The sequence below is a fragment of the Schistocerca cancellata genome, chromosome 9, assembly GCF_023864275.1.
Source record: "Schistocerca cancellata isolate TAMUIC-IGC-003103 chromosome 9, iqSchCanc2.1, whole genome shotgun sequence".
In the NCBI taxonomy this organism is placed as follows: domain Eukaryota; kingdom Metazoa; phylum Arthropoda; class Insecta; order Orthoptera; family Acrididae; genus Schistocerca; species Schistocerca cancellata.
This window is the reverse complement of record NC_064634.1, coordinates 253,171,485-253,193,403: the sequence shown is the minus strand read 5'-3', so window position 1 is coordinate 253,193,403 and position 21,919 is coordinate 253,171,485. Positions and strand designations below refer to the sequence as shown.

The 21,919-nt window shown below is 40.0% G+C and overlaps 1 protein-coding gene across 1 annotated transcript in view; it reads right to left on the bottom strand.

The window, feature by feature from the left end:
* Positions 1-1,235: 1,235 nt before the first annotated feature.
* Positions 1,236-21,919, bottom strand: part of LOC126100328 (enhancer of rudimentary homolog) — a 66,674-nt gene continuing 45,990 nt past the window's right edge. Inside the window, exon 4 of the mRNA XM_049910941.1 lies at positions 1,236-2,705. Coding sequence (XP_049766898.1) covers positions 2,606-2,705 — 100 coding nt within the window. The 3' untranslated portion in view covers positions 1,236-2,605. The remainder of the gene's footprint in view (positions 2,706-21,919) is intronic.

Genomic DNA, 21,919 nt, shown 5'->3' with positions numbered 1-21,919 from the left:
AACCCTCTGAATTAACGCAAATAAAGACAGAATCATTTAACTACAGAAAGCTTATAGAAATACATAAGCTAGGTACAGCAAAAAATCAAAATCTCACAATGCATAATTAAAACATTACATCACAGCAGTAAAACCTGAAGTATTTTATATATCAGAGCCTGTAATTATTGGAGGTAAATCATTAACTAAAGACAAAGAATAAGAAGAAAGGAAAACACAAATGCAAATTTTTTGTCCAGTTTGTGTTGAAGGAATCTGGACGAGATGGAAGTTAACAAGTTATATCAAAATTTGGAGAAAATCTGATTCCCTCAGGAAAAGAAGGTTGAAATTTTACAGCCATATTTTCAAAGTGAATGATACTATATTGTCCCAAATGATTCTGTACCTTGCCCGCTGAAGGAAGTTAAAAATATCTGGATAACTGAAACTGATAATATCTTCAAAAAACAGGCATTACAAACAAAATGTTACAGGAGAGTTGTATTCAAAACTTTAATTAACAAGCATCAGTTTAAAGCTAAACACAAGCATTACACCTGAGAGAACACGGAGAGAAGAATGCGAGAATTTGGAAGAAGAAGAAGAAGAAGAAGAAGAAGAAGAAGAAGAAAGCCAGCACATCAGTGAAATACTTTCAATTTTACTCCATAGCCAGAACAAAACAATGCAAAAAAGTGGAAAATAGCCTTGAAATAGAATGAAACTAATATTTAGGAATGGCAATGTACACCCAACAAGAGTGAAAGTAGTGCAAGTGGTTTTGGGCCTGATAACTTACTGCAAAGTAGGAAAGGGTGAATAATTTGAGAAACTAGTGCCCTGTAACAACAAGAGCACAGTACCTTTGGCTACCCATGTCACCTGCTAGTATTGTTAACGATAACATTTTTATTGGCTGCATACAGTTTCAATGCATTTAAGATGTGTATCCTTGTCAAGATATGAGGGGAAAAATCACCTAATGTCTTACTTACCAATGCTTCATAAATTGTGCAATTTCTCTGAACAACTTTCTAAGAGGACAGAGCAAAAACTTTTCATGTGTCCTTTAAAAAAATCCCTAAGCTATTTAAAAATTTTATAAAGTACACAGAATTGCAATGAACAATATTTTCTTATTGTTAACTCAATTATTGTTTGTTGAGAAGCAATAATGTTACATGGGCCCAGCACAGCTTACCTCTGTTAATGATGAACAGAAAAGCAATATTAGTACAATGAAGAAGCAAGCATTACTTCTGATTTTATAGCATCTTTATTTTTTCCACAAACACTTCCAAACTTATTCACTAAGAATAGGAGACATACTCTGATGTGGTTGTGTTGTGAGTGGAAGATTACAGCTACAGATGTCCCTGCCACAAATCAAGATCAAGGCCAACACGTTTTCTTGACAGTCACTGAATAACAAAATGTTCTTCTTCTCCAGTCTAGCTTGCAACTAGCCTGGCTCCAAGTTCAAGACACAGCAAGCAGTATAATCTGCATCCCCTCCCTTTCCCAACAGAGAACTTTCACAACACCTTATAATGAGCCGCTGCACTGAAGCATCACTTCACAGTACAGAGTTTTACAGTCAGGGCATAACAGCCCTCTCATAAGAGGACACTTAAAAACAGGCTTCCTGGTTTTGAAAACCTATTTGTAAGACAATGTCATTACACACATACTTCATTATACACTGTTTGCCACAAAGAGGACAGACTGCTGCTTTACCCTCCAATCACATGCAGTACATGTGAATGAGAATCACAAACACATCCACAAACACTATTAGCATAATCATGGCCTGATTATAATTCAGCATTATGTAAATTCCTACTACAGAAGAGAAAGTTGTTAGAGAGTTTCCTTAGTTAAACACTGCATGTCAGGCAATTTGGCACCATAAAACCAAATGCTTCAGAAAATTATACACAATCAAAAGAAATATATTTACTACAATTAATCTACACTTACGGGCATAAAATTAGAAATGCCAGAATAATACAATACACAATAAGCTTTTAACTGAATACTTACATTACAGTCTATTTGTACCTTACTTTCATAATGTTACATCTCCATTTGCAAACGTCATTCCAGGTGGTGATCTACATTCCAATTAAATTATCACTAATTACTGCATATTTTAACAGGAAAAAAAAGAGTACTGTAGCGAACTGAACATTTACTGTAACTAATAATTCAGAAACTGTACAGAGTCACACACCACCACAATAAGAGAGACACTAACAATAAGAAATGCTAGATTCACACCATGACATGAATAGTCTTGCATCAGAGGGGAGGGGGGGGGGGCAATAGTCTTCTGGGCTGTATACTCCCACTTTCTCTTCCATTCCTCCACGAGTTTCACAGAAAATAACAAATATTATAATTACTTAGCACATCAAAACAAATATATCCTCGGAAGTGTTAAAAATACACCAATACAAAATGATGATCAGGTAATAATGGAGGTCAGATCAGGATTCAATTTTGTCTCACACGTATTATTGTTTCAGCCATTTGGTAAAGTCAGGATGCTTACTGAAATCATATCAACTTTTTTATGACAAATAAAATGGACAGTTTGTGCAAGGCATTCAAACCTAGAGCACTACTGCGATCGAGCTGCTTGTCTCCGTAGAAGTACATATATCTTCTCCTTTATCCAATCTTTGTTGTATGGTGCATAAGAATTCGTACTTTTCTGGTACCTGCAAAACAAGGAAAGTCTATTTCATCATACCTCTGAACTAGTTAAGTGACCACTAACTGCATTCTAGATCAATTAAATTACACAATTACTCAATAATTTTCAAAGAGAATAATAAAGGCACTGTTTCTGCTGAAGTAATGAAAAATTTCCACAAAAATTTACAGAAGTTCAAGATAGTAGATAAAATAAGTGTTTTTAACATGTGCAATGAGTCATTCAGAGATTGATGAGTGTCACCGGCTTTCTACATCATAAAAACAGTGAGAAACATGTTTCATGTTTCACTGCCTCGCATGAGAAACTGTACCAATAATTGAGACAAACACTTAGCAGATTTTATCATATAGCATTTGCAGCAATTTAATGGCATATGTCAAATGCATTTTCAGTTTTTAGACAACAAGAACAATGTCAAAACAATTATCCCCACAACCAGATAGGATATCAATATTACCCACCTTCAACTCCATGTAATGCTGACATGTGCCATAAATGCACCCAAAGCCATAGTGTTAAGCCTTAAATGTACTTTCTGTACTAATACATGTTAGATGGCAAAAACACGGTGTGATAACAACTCACAATACAGATGTATTCCAATAGAGAGAGAGAGAGAGAGAGAGAGAGAGAGAGAGAGAGAGAGAGATTCTAATGTTCCTTTTCCTCACAAGTGGTTTCTAATAAAATTCTGTGTTTATGGTGTATTGTCTCAGTTACTTGACTGATCCATGATGCCTTGTCAGGAAGGTCACAGTTTGTAGTAATTGATGAAAAGTCATCGAGTAAAAATGAAGGGACATCTTGCATTCCCAAGGAAGTGATAGGCCCTCTGCTGTCCCTAATCTATATTAATAATCTAAGAAACAATCTGAGGCGTCGTCAGATTGTTTGCAGATGATGCCATTATTTATTTAGTACTTATTTAGCCTGAACAGGTTAGGGCCTTAAGGACCTGACTTATGTCTGCCCAGCAGAACACATACCAACGATACAAGGGGGCGTTCAATAAGTAATCTAACACTTTTTTCCTTGACTAATTACAACTGCAAAAATGCAGGATTCATTGTGGCAGACACTGGAGCATTCCTGCTTCAGCCCCTATAGTTTCATGGAGTTCTGATAGGTGGCAGCACTATACGTAGCCTTCAAAAAGGTGTCTGTAATGGAAGTACATTCCAAGCAGAGAGCTATCGTTGAGTTTCTTTTGGAAGAAAATCAGAGCATCACAGAAATTCATGGACACTTGCAGAATGTCTACAGGGATCTGAAAATGAACAAAAGCACAGTGAGTCATTGGGCGAGCCAACCAAGTCGCGAAAACCTGTCAGATCTCCTGCGTGCCAGCCAACCACAAACAGCTGTGATTCCTGCAACGTGGAATGTGCAGACACAATCAATGGGGTTGACCAACAGATCACAATCAAATACCTCCCTGCTCAACTGGACATCTGTTGGCAGTGCCGACACTCTCATCTATCAGTTGGGCACTCGTGCAATAAAGAACCACCTGCTTGGAATCACTTGCGTGCAACGAGGCTGATTGTAACAATTTTTTGTCAAACATCATCTCAGACAATGAAACAAGTGTTCATCACATCAAACCATGCAGGCACATTGGTCCTCCCAGTAATGTGGCATAAGGCTGTAGCTTTGAATGGAGATAATGTTGAAAAATAGGGTATTGTAGCCAAAAGAGTGGGGAATAATATGGTGTATCAGAAACCAGGGAAAAAAGATGCATTACTTATTGAACACCCCTCATATTACAAAGTCTTCCCAATAACAACAACAATGATTATGATTCTAACAACAACAACAACAACAACAACAAGTGATGGCAGGGGTGGTGGTGGTGGTGGTGGTGGTGGTGGTGGTAGTGGTGGTGGTAGTGGTAGTGGTAGTAGTAGTAGTTCCTTACACAGGAGTGCTATGTGATGGTACTGAGAGAATTTTACTTTGCTGTGAACAAGTATTTCTGCTGTGCTGTTAAAGGTAGTAGTGTAAGAGTTGAGGACAAATAACAGGAAATGCAATGATTGAGAAGATGATAGAGCAAACAGAGTATGATAATCAGTATGATAATCTCTACACTTATCGGCATGTATCCATGATACTTGTTCATATACTGGTGATATGGTTGAAAAAGCATACACCACATGTGTGTCATACACAAGCGCTCATCGCCAGTTGCAGCCCAATGAGCTTTCATACAAAGTCCTAAGACAGGGTGTTACGCGGACAAGTAAAAAAATTCCCGGATTTCCCAGTTAAAAATACACTTTCTCCCAGCTGAAAATACACTTTTCCCGTGTTAAGTGAGAAGATAACAATTAATCTTTCTCACCTGTTATTCCTGTTATTTATTTCCACTCTGCTAGTCGAATCTATGGCTTTGACTAGAAATTATAACAACGCTGATCATTTGCAAACCCAGTCAACCACACAAACAAACATTGGCATTCACCCATTCGGCTTTATTCCACTCAGCTCATATGGCCCCGTCTACTTTTGTCTGCAGGAAAGTTTACTTCTAGATGCGATGGGAATCACGTACACTTGCACCAATTCATAAATCAGCTTATGATTCATTCAGAAATCAACACAGAATGTGTTCAGAAATGTTCAAAAACCAACAGGGATTGTTTCAAAATGATATGAATAATCGATAGACCAACATGCGCTGGATGCTAGTCACTTTGTGAAACAAGAATATGAATTTGGCAGCCTCCACCCACCCTCAAATTGCCACCCAGGGCAGACACCCCAGATTGCCCCTCCCCTCTTCCGCCCCCTAGATCTGTGCATGAGTGAATCTGGCAGCTTGGGCACGCCAGTAAAATTTTTCCGAGTAGCATCTGGCTGCTTGATGCTACTGCTTATACGGCTAACAACCACACTTCCACAGCTAGAAGCGGAGGGAAGGTACTACTCATATGCGACTCAACTACGCATAAGCATGAGCCCGCTCACAACTGCTTGAAGGGATCTAATGTAACAAGTTGTGACGTCGCACTCATCGGAGGCAGTTTGTTGTTCTGAAGCATTGCGTAGTCTTCCTAAAGCCTTTGACACATTTTGCTGTTGGCAGATGCCTGTATGAGCACTCTGTTCTGTTGTTGTATATGGCACATTTCCTTTGTAACTTACATTTTATTTTATTTTTTTCTCTCATTCATGTCTTACTGCTGCAGTATTATTCTGCAGTACCGGCATACAGTAATATCCTTTGTTAGAATATTGGTTCTTATCAACCAAAATTACAAAAATCTAACTGAAAAATAAGCAATGAAAAATTCCCAGAATTCTAAAAAATTCCCGGGTTTTACCCTGTTTTCTACCGGATGAAAAAATTCCCAGGTTTTTCCCGGATCTCCTGGTTGTCCCGGGTCATATACACCCTGTTAGAGAATGTCATCACCATAGTCAAGAATGGGTAGCAATGTACCTGCAAGCTTCTTTTTACACTAAAAGGAAATACTTTTTTATATTTCTGCAGTGAATTAAATGACGCCTTCTTATGGACAGTAGTTGTGTTCAGTCCAGCCTAAATGATTAAATGATGGTCTAAAATTATCTCCAAGTTCTTTGCAGAAGAAAAGGCTATTTCTGAGCCATTTAGGATTAATGGTGGAAGAGATCCTCTGAACTGAGGGATAATAAGTCTCCTAACAGTGATTAAAATTGCTTGAATTTTGATAGGGCAGGTATATCAGCAGTTATACGCTGGATAGCTGTGCACAGGTTTGTTGGGCTCGCACTTTATGAGATAACTGAATGTTGTCAGTGTATAAGTGATATCTGCTGTTGAGAGGATAGTTGACACATCATTAACATATAATGAGAGGAGTAACAGGCCCAACACTAATCTTCTGGCACCCCTCCTTTGTGATCTTTTTGTTCTACACAATACTAGCGAGATGCAAGATACGATTATAAATATGATTAGAACCACTGTACAGAAAACTTTAAGCAAAATTTTGACTTATGAGTTTAGCAACTACAATCTCAAAGTTGACGGTGTAGAAAGCTTTGCTGTTGTGTGTGTGTGTGTGTGTGTGTGTGTGTGTGCGGGGGGGGGGGGGGGGGGGGGGGGGGGGGGGGGATGTTAGAGCCACCTGTTATTTATCCCTAGCTTGTTTCAGTTAATCACTCACTTTTATAAGAGCAGCTGTCATTCTGTGATTTAGCCGGAAACCAGATTGGTATACATATAAAAGCGAACACCCTATGACTTATCTTAGAAAATAGATTAAGGAAAGGCAAACCTACGTTTCTAGCATGTGTAGACTTAGAGAAAGCTTTTGTCAATGTTAACAGGAATACCCTCTTTCAAATTCTGAAGGTGGCAGGGGTAAAATACAGGGAGCAAAAAGCTATTTACAATTTGTACAGAAATCAGATGGCATTTATAAGAGTCAAGGGGCATGAAAGGGGTGGTGGTTGGGAAGGGAGTGAAACAGGGTTGTAGCCTATCCCCGATGTTATTCAATCTGTATATTGAGCAAGCAGTAAAGGAAACAATAGAAAAATTCGGAGTAGGAATTAAAACCCATGGAAAAGAAATAAAAACTCTGTTTGCTGATGACATTGTAATTGTGTCAGAGACAGCAAAGGACTTGGAAGAGCAGTTGAACGGAATGGACAGTGTCTTGAAAGGAGGATATAAGATTAACATCAACAAAAGCAAAATGCAAAATAACTGATGATGGTCGAAGTAGAGAGGATGACAAGGAAAGCGTTTCTGAAGGAGGAATTTGTTAAAACTGAGTGTAGATTTAAGAGTCAGGAAGTCGTTTCTGAAAGTATTTGTATGGAGTGTAGGCATGTACGGAAGTGAAACGTGGATGATAAATAGTTTAGACAAGAAGAGAACAGAAGCTTTTGAAATGTGGTACTACAGAAGAATGCTGAAGATTAGATGGGTGGATCACATAACTAATGTGGAGGTACTGAATATAATTGGAGAGAAAGGAAATCTGTGGCACAACTTGACTAGAAGAAGGGATCGATTGGTAGGGCATATTCTGAGGCATCAGGGGATCACCAATTTAGTATTGGAGGGCAGCGTGGAGGATAAAAATCCTAGAGGGAGACCAAGAGATGAATACACTAAACAGAATCAGAAGAATGTAGGTTGCAGTAGGTACTAGGAGATGAAGAAGCTTGCACAGGATAGAGTGGCATGGAGAGCTGCATCAAACCAGTCTCTGGACTGAAGACCACAACAACAACATTTGATGTTAAATAATTAGTAAGCTGTTCATGAACTGCGTATTCTACAGCTTTGGATAATGCAGGTATAACGCAAATGGGCCTGTAGTTGAAAGGCTGTTTGGCAGATTCCTTCTTGGGTAATGGTTTTAAAAGACCTGCTTCAGGGCTGTTGGAAAGATGCTGGAGGCTAGAGTATGGTTCAAAATATCTATTATTTTGGGCAGTAGAGCATCATTGATCATTTGCACTATTATATTATCATAACCTGAAGCTGCCAAACAAATTCGTGCCGTTGACTTTTTCACCATGTTAGGGCTTACAGGCTGCAAAAAAAATTTCATTTTTACCAACCACTGATAATTTGTGGGACTCAATTGTTTGCACACTTGTGTGTTGGTCAAGTAAAGATATTGGCATGACGAAATACTCCTATAGATCCTACACAATAGGAACTAGAGCTTCAGCTACAGATTTGGGTTTGTCTACTCCTAGACCTCGTCCGCCCCAATAGCTGAGTGGTCAGCGCAGCGGCCTGTCATGCCAAGGGGCCCAAGTTTGATTCCTGGCTGGGTTGGAGATTTTCTCCGCTCAGGGACTGGGTGTTCTGTTGTCCTCATTATCATTTCATCATCATCAGTGGAAGACAACAGGAAACCACCACTGGAATCACTTCCCTAGAGGCTCATGCGGAGGACCTCCCCGACTAGGATCTGCCCATTGCAAGACCTGCCGTAAGGCAGAACACAAAGTTTACTCCTAGACCTCATAGATTTCTTCACAGGATGACAGATCTGTGAAAGTCCTCAGTTAGCGAGTGGTCATACGTGCACTTTGCTTTCTTCACAGACTGACTAACTGCATAGCTGCTTGTATGTGAGATGATGATCAGAGGTTTGTTGCCATTTGTATGTCCTGTGTGCTGCATCTCTGACACTCATAAGGTGTTTGAGGTGGTCTGTAAGTCATGGTGCTGGTTTCCTCCTTACTCTTTCTGTTTTTAGAGTTGTGTTTTTGTCATATAAATTACTGAGTCTCTTAGTAAAGTTGGATACTACATTAATTATGTCAAAGTTATTTCCAATAGCTGTCTACCAAGAAATATCACAGGGATCAGGTATAAGCTCAGACATATTCACACTTGAAATCTCTAAAAGTCACCACTTGCTGTTTGTTCTTTAGCCACTGCAACTTGTAAGTCATGAATATTACATCATGAGCAGACAAGCTAGGTGCAGAAACGTGATTGGTGTGAAGTACTCTAATTGGAGATTTGGTTCGAATATATCGACTGACATATAATTGCTGTATGATGAGTAGGTTCAAATGGAATCACTATAAGGTTTGAGCAGAAAAGTATGTGCATGAACTTCGATACAGATGCATTGTTGTTTGGAAAATTTATGTTGATATCTCCAGTTACAATTAAGTGTACATACAAAGATTCCAGGTTTGGAAGTACAGATTCAAAGCTAGAGATCTATCCAACTTTACGTAGATTGTGTGTCACCTGTGTAATATACAATCTAGTGAACAGTTTAATATCAATGAACACGTATTCAGGCTGTTTTCCTCATTTTTAGATGCGAACATGACCTGGGGAACAAATTTACACATACATATGCTGCCACACCTCCCCAATGTCTGTTACGTCTATCACATCTCACAAACATGTAAGCATCAAGGCTTACATAACTGTAAGAAATACTCCGTTTTACCCTTGTATCCAGCAAGAGTAGGACATGACAGAATACGTCCTGAAACATGCAGCAGAAATCGGTGAGGTAGACTGGAAAGGACTGCAGATTTGTGCGAGCAAGCTGTAGCACAGAACTATCACGAGCACTTCTGCACGTAAAAGCGACAGCTACCATGTAGTCAGTCATATTGCAGCCTCATAATAATGATGATGAAATCCTGTGACACTAGTTGCACATCTAAAAAGTCATCAGAAGATTAAAATCAATTGCAAAATGATTGAGACAAGGTATTTGTTATGCATATGCAATACCTAAGGATAACAATTACAAATAACTTTAATTGCAATGATCACACAGACAATGTGGTGGGGAAGGTGAACCAGAGAGTGTGTTTTACTGGCAGAATACTTGGAAGATGCAACAGACCTACTAAAGAGACTCCCTACACTATGTTGCCTGTCCTCTTCTAGAGCACTGCTGTGCAGTATAGGCTCAGCTATGACTGATGAAGAAAATCGAAAGAGTTCAAAGAAAGGCAACTTATTTTATATCATCACAGAACAGGGATGAGAATGTCTGGATATGATATGCGACATGGGGTGTTTCTCAGTGTGGCAAAAGCTTTTCACAGAATTTCAGTCTCCAATGTTCTTCTCTGAATGTAATAAAATTTATTGATACCCTACTACATAGGGAGAAATGATCATTACAATAACATAAGAGAAACCAGAGCTCACAAGGAAAGATTTAAGTGTTTGATTTTCCCCAAACTATTCGAGGGTGATATGGAAGACAATTACTGCGAATGAAGGTGGTTCGATGAACCCTCTACCCGGCAGTTGAATTACAGAGTAATCAAGAGAAGAGGAGTTTGTGGCACAACTTGACAAGAAGAAGGGACCGGTTGGTATGACATATTCTGAGGCATCAAGAGATCACAAATTTAGCATTGGAGGGCAGCGTGGAGGGTAAAAATCGTAGAGGGAGACCAAGAGATGAATACACTAAACAGATTCAGAAGGATATAACCACATTAAGAAATAACGTGAGACCTAGATAAAGTACCCCAGAGCATTTCACTTAAATTGTTTTGTGGAACTGTTTATTGAGTTCAATAACTCTGACCTGACCTCTTTTAACTCAGTTTAATTGTATATTGTACCTCTGCCCTTGTGACCCAAAATGCTTTGAGGGTCTCTGCTGTAGGTCTGTATTTTAACCATCCCAGTGCTGCCAGGTTTTGGCTTGCAAAGCCCAGGGTTCCTAGACTTGGGATATCTGTATGGCAAGTCACATGTGCTCAAAATCTCTACTTATATTTTATTGACACCTAGTAAACACACAGTGGAAATTAAAGAGTGCAATGTGACATGAATTCCATATAACAATGACTCTTGTGTCTTTTTTTCTTGTCCAAAGACTGTATCAATGCAACTCTCCACACTACTCTATGCTGTGCAAGTCTCTTCATCTCTGAATAAATGCAGCAACCCACATCTATCTGAACCTGTTTCCCTCTGCAGTCTCCCTCCAATACTGAACTGGCACTTCCTTGATGTCTCAGAATACGTCCAATCAACCTATCCCTTCTTTTAGTCCATTTATGACACGCATTTCTTTTTTCCTCAATTCTGTTGAGTACTCTCTCCCTAGATATGTGATCTACTCATCTAATCTTCAGCATTCTCCTGAAGCACCACATTTCAAAAGTTCCTATTATCTTCTTGTCTGAAATGCTTATGGACCACATTCCACTTCTGAACAAGGTACACTCCAGACAAATGCCTTCTTAATATTTAAATTTATATTCAATGTTAACAAATTTCTCTTCTTCAGAAATGCTTTTCTTGCCATTGCCAGTCTATATTTTATATCTTCTCTACTTCGGCCATCATCAATTACTTTGCCACCCAAATAGTAAAACTCGTCTACTACTTAAAGTGTCATTTCCTAATCCATTTCCCTCACCATCACCTGATTTAATTAAACTACATTCCATTATCCTTGTTTTGCTATCGTTGATGTTCATCTTATATCCTCCTTTCAAGACGCTGTCCATTCCGTTCATCTACTCTTCCACATCCTTTGTTGTCTCTGATGTAATTACAATGTCATCAGTAAACAATGTTTTTATTTCTTTTCCCTTAACTTTAATTCTTTCTCCAAATTTTTCTTTGGCTTACTTTATCGCTTGTCCAATGTACAGCTTGAATAACATCAGGGATAGGTTACAATCCTGGCTCACTCCCCTCTCTCTCACTGCTTCCCTTTCATACCCTTTGACTCATAACTGCTGTCTGGTTTCTATACAAGTTGTGGATTACCCTTTGCTCCCTGTATTTTACCCCTACTACCTTCACTATTTCGAAGAGTGTATTCCTGTGTACATTATGTAGTGTAACTTACTTACACAGGTAAATGTGAATGAATGATCTGTGTGTAGTGTAATTGTAATGTATTACATGAAATTGTCTTTTAAATAGATATTGGTTCATTATTTTTATCATAGATCATCTTACAATCCTTTACACTGTAAAAATGTTAACACAGACTTATTACACCCACCACTTCAATGTGCTATATAACTGATTATAATTATTTCCTTATTTTGAAGTTACGTTAAGCTACAAATATGTTATTGCACAGCAAAGCAGAAACAACGTATGAACATGATCTCTTTTGGTCTCAGGATTTGAAACTTTAGGGTTCTGTACATATATTTATTGGTAACAAGACTACTACTCATCCCTTACGGCAAGTCTCCCCTGACCTATGATTGTGGATGACTTTCCCAAAATCTACCCATTTTCCTAGACCTCTCCAGTCCTTTACTTCAACCCTCTTCCTTCCCCTTCAACTCTTCTACCTGAAGGAGAAGCCACTGGCTCCGAAAGCTTGCCATCATTAATTTGAACCCAACAATTAAATAACTTTGTCAATAATTGGTTGTTTTCGTTGTTCTATGTAGTGTAAGTATTGTCGTGAGAATAAATTACATCGGTAAGACACGTCATGGAGATAGTGCCAACAGATGTCAGAAGATCATGGCACAAGCGAAAGTTTGAAAATTGGACTGAATTGTGATAGTGATCTTTTATTTATGTACTTGCTGTTGTTACAGTTGACTTGCACCCTAGAAGATACTGCAGTCCATGTTTCACACTAGCTCAAGCTCAGCACTACAGAAGGGTTGGAGAGGGGAAACAGTGATACCAACTAGACAGAATTAGAGGAGTGCAGGGAGGGGCCCTGTGAGTGGGCTGTGAATTACATCATATTACCAATCATGAGAAACTACACACTGTACTTTGGCATTTTAGGAACATCTGCCAACTTTAAACTGCACCCTGCCTAGATCCATTTGTAGTCAGAATTCAACTGACTTTAAAACTGGACAAATACTCAACAATAGCATTCACTTCTGCAAGGACTAGAAAAAGTCTAGATAGGAGCCAGTGGTGTACTTACGTATTTCATCCTACAATGCTATGACACCCTCCATGACATATGACGTGGACGGGAACGGGAACAAAAAGCTGGGGGGGGGGGGGGGGGGGGTTGGGCTGCTGGCTCTACACAGCCGATGAGAGAGAGGCAGGCAGATGATAAGTTTGGAAGCAAGAGACATTGTAACATCCTCATGTCAGCACACAAGTGAAATCCAATACATACTCAAATAAAAACAGCAGTGTTCTTAAGTCCCATGGTAACCACCTCAGAAATTGCAAAATATTTGGAAGAAACAGCCAAATATTTGTGACAACTTAGACATAAATTTCACAGCTACACTATTAGGATGATTAAAAAAAGTGATACCTCCCAGACTACAGTGATAGTAAGTGGAGAATGTAGAAAATGAAATGGTTGGCAAATTAATGTAAACCATTTCTTTTTACTTATTTTATTTTTCCTTGCATTATCAGAATGTAGACAATCAATATACGGCAGAAATTTAGAATAGGTATAATGTTTCAAGTTTTAAATGGATACTTTCTGCCAACAGAACAGTCTGCAATTCTGGCTAATCAGAATATGTTAAAAAGTTTTTCATGAAGCTTCTTGGGGGAGGGAGGGTCACGTTATAGTCACATAATTATGGTAGATCTAGTAGCTTTGGAGCTGCTGGCTCAATTATCACTAGTAGCAACATTTATTTTTACTAAACAATGAAAAATCCAGGATAGAATGTAACAATACAATGAAAACGTTAGTTGCTACTCACCATATAGCGCTCTTACTGAGTTGCAGAATGACAGAATTAGCTTTTGGCCAACAACGCCTTTGTCAAAATTAGACAGCTGCCAGTGACTGTGTGTGTGTGTGTGTGTGTGTGTGCGCGCGCGTGCGTGCGCGAGGTGGAGCAGAGTACCACAATCCACACCTCAATAGGTTTGGATGAGGAAGCACAGTGTATTAACCTTTCGCACGAAGCTAATCTTCAGCTGACAAATATGGTGCAGCCATGTCAGTTTTTTTATTGAAGGTGAGTCCCAAAACTCTGAACTGCTCAACAACGTTCATGTGCTGGGTACCCAAGTAGACTTCTATGTAGGAATGAACCATGGTATGACATGGCTAAGCAGGGATGGATAGAGGACAAATGTAAGGATGTAGAGGCTTATCTCACTAGGGGTAAGATAGATACTGCCTACAGGAAAATTAAAGAAACCTTTGGAGAGAAGAGAACCACTTGTATGAATATCAAGAGCTCAGATGGCAACCCAGTTCTAAGCAAAGAAGGGAAGGCAGAAAGGTGGAAGGAGTATATAGAGGGTTTATACAAGGGCGATGTACTTGAGGACAATATTATGGAAATGAAAGAGGATGTAGATGAAGACGAAATGGGAGATAAGATACTGCGTGAAGAGTTTGACAGAGCACTGAAAGACCTGAGTCGAAACAAGGCCCCGGGAGTAGACAACATTCCATTTGAACTACTGATGGCCTCGGGAGAGCCAGTCATGACAAAACTCTACCATCTGGTGAGCACGATGTATGAGACAGGCGAAATACCCTCAGACTTCAAGAAGAATATAATAATTCCAATCCCAAAGAAAGCAGGTGTTGACAGATGTGAAAATTACCGAACTATCAGTTTAATAAGTCACAGCTGCAAAATACTAACGCGAATTCTTTACAGACGAATGGAAAAACTGGTAGAAGCCGACCTCGGGGAAGATCAGTTTGGATTCCGTAGAAATGTTGGAACACGTGAGGCAATACTGACCTTACGACTTATCTTAGAAGAAAGATTAAGAAAAGGCAAACCTACGTTTCTAGCATTTGTAGACTTAGAGAAAGCTTTTGACAATGTTGACTGGAATACTCTCTTTCAAATTCTGAAGGTGGCAGGGGTAAAATACAGGGAGCGAAAGGCTATTTACAGTTTGTACAGAAACCAGATGGCAGTTATAAGAGTCGAGGGGCATGAAAGGGAAGCAGTGGTTGGGAAAGGAGTAAGACAGGGTTGTAGCCTCTCCCCGATGTTATTCAATCTGTATATTGAGCAAGCAATAAAGGAAACAAAAGAAAAATTCGGAGTAGGTATTAAAATTCATGGAGAAGAAATAAAAACTCTGAGGTTCGCCGATGACATTGTAATTCTGTCAGAGACAGCAAAGGACTTGGAAGAGCAGTTGAACGGAATGGACAGTGTCTTGAAAGGAGGATATAAGATGAACATCAACAAAAGCAAAACGAGGATAATGGAATGTAGTCAAATTAAGTCGGGTGCTGCTGAGGGAATTAGATTAGGAAATGAGACACTTAAAGTAGTAAAGGAGTTTTGCTATTTAGGGAGTAAAATAACCGATGATGGTCGAAGTAGAGAGGATATAAAATGTAGACTGGCAATGGCAAGGAAAGCGTTTCTCAAGAAGAGGAATTTGTTAACATCGGGTATAGATTTAAGTGCCAGGAAGTCGTTTCTGAAAGTATTTGTATGGAGTGTAGCCATGTATGGAAGTGAAACATGGACGATATCTAGTTTGGACAAGAAGAGAATAGAAGCTTTCGAAATGTGGTGCTACAGAAGAATGCTGAAGATAAGGTGGGTAGATCACGTAACTAATGAGGAGGTATTGAATAGGATTGGGGAGAAGAGAAGTTTGTGGCACAACTTGACTAGAAGAAGGGATCGGTTGGTAGGACATGTTTTGAGGCATCAAGGGATCACAAATTTAGCATTGGAGGGCAGTGTGGAGGGTAAAAATCGTAGAGGGAGACCAAGAGATGAATACACTAAGCAGATTCAGAAGGATGTAGGTTGCAGTAGGTACTGGGAAATGAAGAAGCTTGCACAGGATAGAGTAGCATGGAGAGCTGCATCAAACCAGTCTCAGGACTGAAGACCACAACAACAACAACAATGACAAAAGAAATGAGAAATGTATGACCTTTCTTTTCATAGGAGATAACTGGAAGCAACGGAAACTGTCCAATTCAGGCCCTTTGAAGGCCCACCTGGAGCCAGCAATTAGCCACAGTTACAGATTGAAAAATATTTGAGTGGGAGGGTAACTGCTGGTCTAATGGAAGTCACTATGCCATCGATAGCAATAACAGGGTGTATATGTGGACGAGGAAAAAAATTCCCAGATTATCTGGTTAAATTATACACTTTCCCGGGTGAAAATACACTTTTTCTGTGTTAAGAGACAGTATACTTTCCGTCGAAAGTCTAAGTTTTAAGAGAAACTCAAACACTCTGTGGTTTAAGAAATTCATTGTACATTTTCACACATAACATAATTCACCTTGCATAAAAGGAAATTTACTTTAAAAGTGATGTTTTCAAAACCACCATTCACAATATTTTCCTGATACCTGTTAGAAATAGGTTCGTTTCAGCAGTTGCCAGGAAACAGGCGTTACTGCGCATGCACAGCTATAAATCTTAAGAAGTCCATTCCTAGGTATAAAGCATTAAGGGATCTTACAGGGTGTTTCAAAAATGACCGGTATATTTGAAACGGCAATAAAAACTAAACGAGCAGCGATAGAAATACACCGTTTGTTGCAATATGCTTGGGACAACAGTACATTTTCAGGTGGACAAACTTTCGAAATTACAGTAGTTACAATTTTCAACAACAGATGGTGCTGCAAGTGATGTGAAAGATATAGAAGACAATGCAGTCTGTGGGTGCGCCATTCTGTACGTCGTCTTTCTGCTGTAAGCGTGTGCTGTTCACAACGTGCAAGTGTGCTGTAGACAACATGGTTTATTCCTTAGAACAGAGGATTTTTCTGGTGTTGGAATTCCACCGCCTAGAACACAGTGTTGTTGCAACAAGACGAAGTTTTCAACGGAGGTTTAATGTAACCAAAGGACCAAAAAGCGATACAATAAAGGATCTGTTTGAAAAATTTCAACGGACTGGGAACGTGACGGATGAACGTGCTGGAAAGGTAGGGCGACCTCGTACGGCAACCACAGAGGGCAACGCGCAGCTAGTGCAGCAGGTGATCCAACAGCGGCCTCGGGTTTCCGTTCGCCGTGTTGCAGCTGCGGTCCAAATGACGCCAACGCCCACGTATCGTCTCATGCGCCAGAGTTTACACCTCTATCCATAGAAAATTCAAACGCGGCAACCCCTCAGCGCCGCTACCATTGCTGCACGAGAGACATTTGCTAACGATATAGTGCACAGGATTGATGACTGCGATATGCATGTGGGCAGCATTTGGTTTACTGACGAAGCTTATTTTTACCTGGACGGCTTCGTCAATAAACAGAACTGGCGCATATGGGGAACCGAAAAGCCCCATGTTGCAGTCCCATCGTCCCTGCATCCTCAAAAAGTACTGGTCTGGGCCGCCATTTCTTCCAAAGGAATCATTGGCCCATTTTTCAGATCCGAAACGATTACTGCATCACGCTATCTGGACATTCTTCGTGAATTTGTGGCGGTACAAACTGCCTTAGACGACACTGCGAACACCTCGTGGTTTATGCAAGATGGTGCCCGGCCACATCGCACGGCCGACGTCTTTAATTTCCTGAATGAATATTTCGATGATCGTGTGATTGCTTTGGGCTATCCGAAACATACAGGAGGCGGCGTGGATTGGCCTCCCTATTCGCCAGACATGAACCCCTGTGACTTCTTTCTGTGGGGACACTTGAAAGACCAGGTGTACCGCCAGAATCCAGAAACAATTGAACAGCTGAAGCAGTACATCTCATCTGCATGTGAAGCCATTCCGCCAGACACGTTGTCAAAGGTTTCAGGTAATTTCATTCAGAGACTACGCCATATTATTGCTACGCATGGTGGATATGTGGAAAATATCGTACTAGAGAGTTTCCCAGACTGCAGCGCCATCTGTTGTTGAAAATTGTAACTCCTGTAATTTCTAAAGTTTGTCTGCCTGAAAATGTACTGTTGTCCCAAGCATATTGCTCGTTTAGTTTTTATTGCCGTTTCAAATATACCGGTCATTTTTGAAACACCCTGTACATTCCGTCACACGAAATCTCAATTTCATAAACCATATTAAAATACTTAGTTCAGCTTTAAGTGTACATTCGTATGTCCAGATTCACAACGAAGTAGGCCCCAATCTGACATTAAACTTTTCAGTGTGGCTTTTAGGACGTAAATTTTCTTGGAGTACCTGTATTGTACTACCTCATGTTTGGTTCTTTATTATGGCGTAACGACATATGTGCCATTTGAAATTCACCGAACAGTTGGAATGGCCAATACTGTTGAATGAAACACTGTTTCAAATAAATACACTGCGTCAGTGGGAAACATTAATAAAAAACAAGTTTCTTAAGCAAACTGACAAAAATAACTTCATTGTTCTGTAAGGTGATTACTGCTGACTGCCAAAACCGTGGAAATAAAATAAAATCAGAAAGCAAACTAATAACATGTTTTAGCAGTCTGTGATTATGTCAATGTATTTTAATTCACTTGATAGCTCCCAGACACAGAAGTCTGTTTTGTTTTCATTTGATATGGGAACTGTAAACGAAGAGGAAACAGCAAAAACACTAAACGTAAACAAGGGTCATGAGGAGACTACCCCCTCCTACCCACAATAACTCAGACTGCCCTGTGCATGCGCAAATCTGGCATCTTGGGCATGCCAGTAAATTTTTCCTGGTTAGCACCTGGTTGCTTGCTGCTACTGCTGATACATCTAACAACCACACTTCAAGCAGCCAGAAGTGAGAGAAGGTACTGTTCACATGCAACTCGACTGTGCATGCACTAGCAACTGCTCAAATGAACCTAATGTGAACAGTTGCGACGTCACACTCATCGCAAGCAGTTTGTTGTTATGAAGTATTACATAGTCTTCATCCTCAGGCCTTTGACCCATTTTGCTGTTGCAGACACTTGTGCTATTATCATTCTGCAGTAGTGGGATACAGTAACATTCTTTATCAAAGTATCAGTTGTTACAAGTCAAAATTACAAAAATTTAACAGAAAACTAAATCAACGAAAAACTCCTGGAATTCTGAAAAATTCCCTTTCTTCCCAGTTTTCTCCCAGATGAAAAAATTTCCAGTTTTTTCCTGGCTTTCCCCGTTGTCCCAGTGTGTATACACTCTAAGGAAACTTCACAAGGAGCCCTTAGGATCAATGTTCTCTTGGACCAATGGGAGCTGAGTAATGTGTTAACTCTACCCCACAACAACTGGAGAGCTAAAAACTGACAAACAAAAAGCAGTAACGAGCCACAAAACCCCAGTTATGGAAGGTAAGTAAAATCTGATGCCTGCCATGTGGTGGTGTAAATCTTTCATACGTCAAAAAAAATTTCAATGAGTAGTTGCTTAGGCAAAAAGCTTGTCAGACAGCTTTTTCCAACCTGACAAGATTGTCATTTTGATGGTCCCTCAAAGCAAGCGCACAGATAGAGGGACAATAAGCCCTGTGATTCAAGAACTCACCATGATTGTCACGTTACCAGCCCTTTAAGCAATTTGCAAACATGTTGGTGAGGCTAAACATTCAGCAGCTATTTATGGATGTCAGGTTTTAGCTCGTTCAAGGATTATAACAACAGTATCTATCAATTGTGAAGGGAAAACACCTTTGGCCAAACATGGTCAAAGAGCCTGAGTCTGTGAGTCACATTCAGGTGTTGGATTATCTAATTAAGAAGTGGATCAGGGCCTTGTGCCGTGGCTTGAGACATGTTAAGAGCCCAAAGCAATTCCCAGGAAGCAGAGAGTCCCATTATATGATTCAGGGTTAGGGAGGGGATGGGAGTAAATGATATGGGGATGTCTTCAAATTGTCTTTTATGCATTTGGAAGGTATCTGAAAAAGGACACCAATGCTGTTGCAAAGTGGACTGCAAGGCACTAACCAGGATATAACACAATACCATCTTGAAGGAGGAGACCCAGGACAGTTGTTTATTTTTAACTACCCAGTAGACGACTGAATTTGACCCACCACCTAGATTGAAGAGCCATATGGTCCCAAAGAGAAGACATAGCACTCCCAGCACTCTTTCTTACCGAGTTTAATTAGGCAGCAGGCATTTGCATGGAGCCACTTAAAAGTAACGAGGACAGTCTGCGAAGGATGTCTCTAGACTATCCCGAAGCACTGTTGCGATGTCTTTCATCCAACACAGTATCATCCCCTGGGGGGAAGGGGGCCAGTAGATAGGGAAGCAGTTCCAGTAGTTGGGGACAATTTTTCTGTGATCATGGTAATGGCAGAGGTATTCAAGTGCCAGCCCAATGTGGCAATTGGTCAGTCAAGACAATGTCAAGGAATGACAGGAACACCAGAAAGTGATTGCTATCACAAAGATCATCATATAGTATCCATTGTAGTAGAGGTTTGAGACTGAGGGAAGAGATCATAAGATTGATAGATGAAAAGGTGTATGGGTGGCACTAAAATGTACAGGGATACCATGATTGAGACGATGACAGACCAAGATCAGAAAGAAGTTGGTCAATCATAAGGCCCCTGGCAGGTGATCTGGTACTTCCTCATGGGATGGTGTGCACCGAAAACCTCAAGTAGGAGAACGGAAAAGAATACCTATCAGGTTAAGATAGTCACATCACTGTATATAACTGCCCTGGGTGGGGTAAATAAACATTATAAATCGTAATCACTGGGATCATTCACACTCACACTTCTATAATTTCCAACGTGATGCAGAAAGAGCCTACTCATTGAAAACATCTACATGAACCAATGTGCAGACCCCTGCAAACGCTATCAGACAATCTTGAAGGGCTGGAAAATGGTAATCAATCAAATGCTTTTCTAGTAGACCAATAAAGATCGCAGGACACGAGAACAGCTGCTACAGTTTTAGTACACAACAATAATATCTATTGCTTTATGATGATATGGGCATCACGGTTAGGCATGAAGTGGCCAAGAAGACAGGTCAGTACGTGTGGAACAATATTGACAGACATAGGTTTGAAGTTTTATTGTGTGGTGGGATCTGACACTTGCATGGGCACCCGAGTAGCCTAAAACAAAAAAACTCTTCATTTTATCAACAACTACTTTAGAGGCTCAGGACTCTTATGAGGGCTTATCCACTGTGAAAGTAAAAACTGAACTGGAGTGAACAGCCCTGGGATCTGCTGTTCCTTCAGCCATGGCTGTTGCAGGCCACTGGTAGACCCTTTCAGGAGACTTGTCAAAAGAGAGCCATGTCACTTATAGTCAATGGATGAAGTATGGGTGCTACTCAGTCAGAGCAATAGTCACCTAGCATGATGTCCACTACCCTGAATCCTGGCATGCCCAGTACAGCAGTAGGTGTACTCCTTGGTATCTGCAGGGAGGTAACAGCTTTGGCATCAATAGTGTGATTCCTGCATTGTCAGGAGGCTACCATCTTGCATGTACCTGAAACACTCCCACAAACTTTCCACACACAGCCTGCACTTCCGGAAAAACCTTTTAAACATAGAGGTAAACCTGGATGTGGAAATCAAATACGAGTTAATCACATTGAGTGTCTTAACATAACATTGGGGAAAAAAGTGGGAAGAGCCATAATCAATGTTCTGTAGGCAAGCCATGTTGTCAGTAATGAGTTTGTTCTACAAACTAAGTCTGAGAAAAGATATAGTCAGAGTAGTTTGCAGCAAAGGAATGAAGAAGGTATTGCAATAGTTTGGGGATCCAGGATCACCAAGCACATATTCACAAACGAGTTCTGAGACACTTGAAAGTGGATTAACTCTTTTACCGACTATCTTGAGCAATAGTTTACTAAATACTATCCCAAATTAACTTGTGGACATGTCTTCCCTTTTGTTTCATGCAATCTATCAACAATTTTGTCCT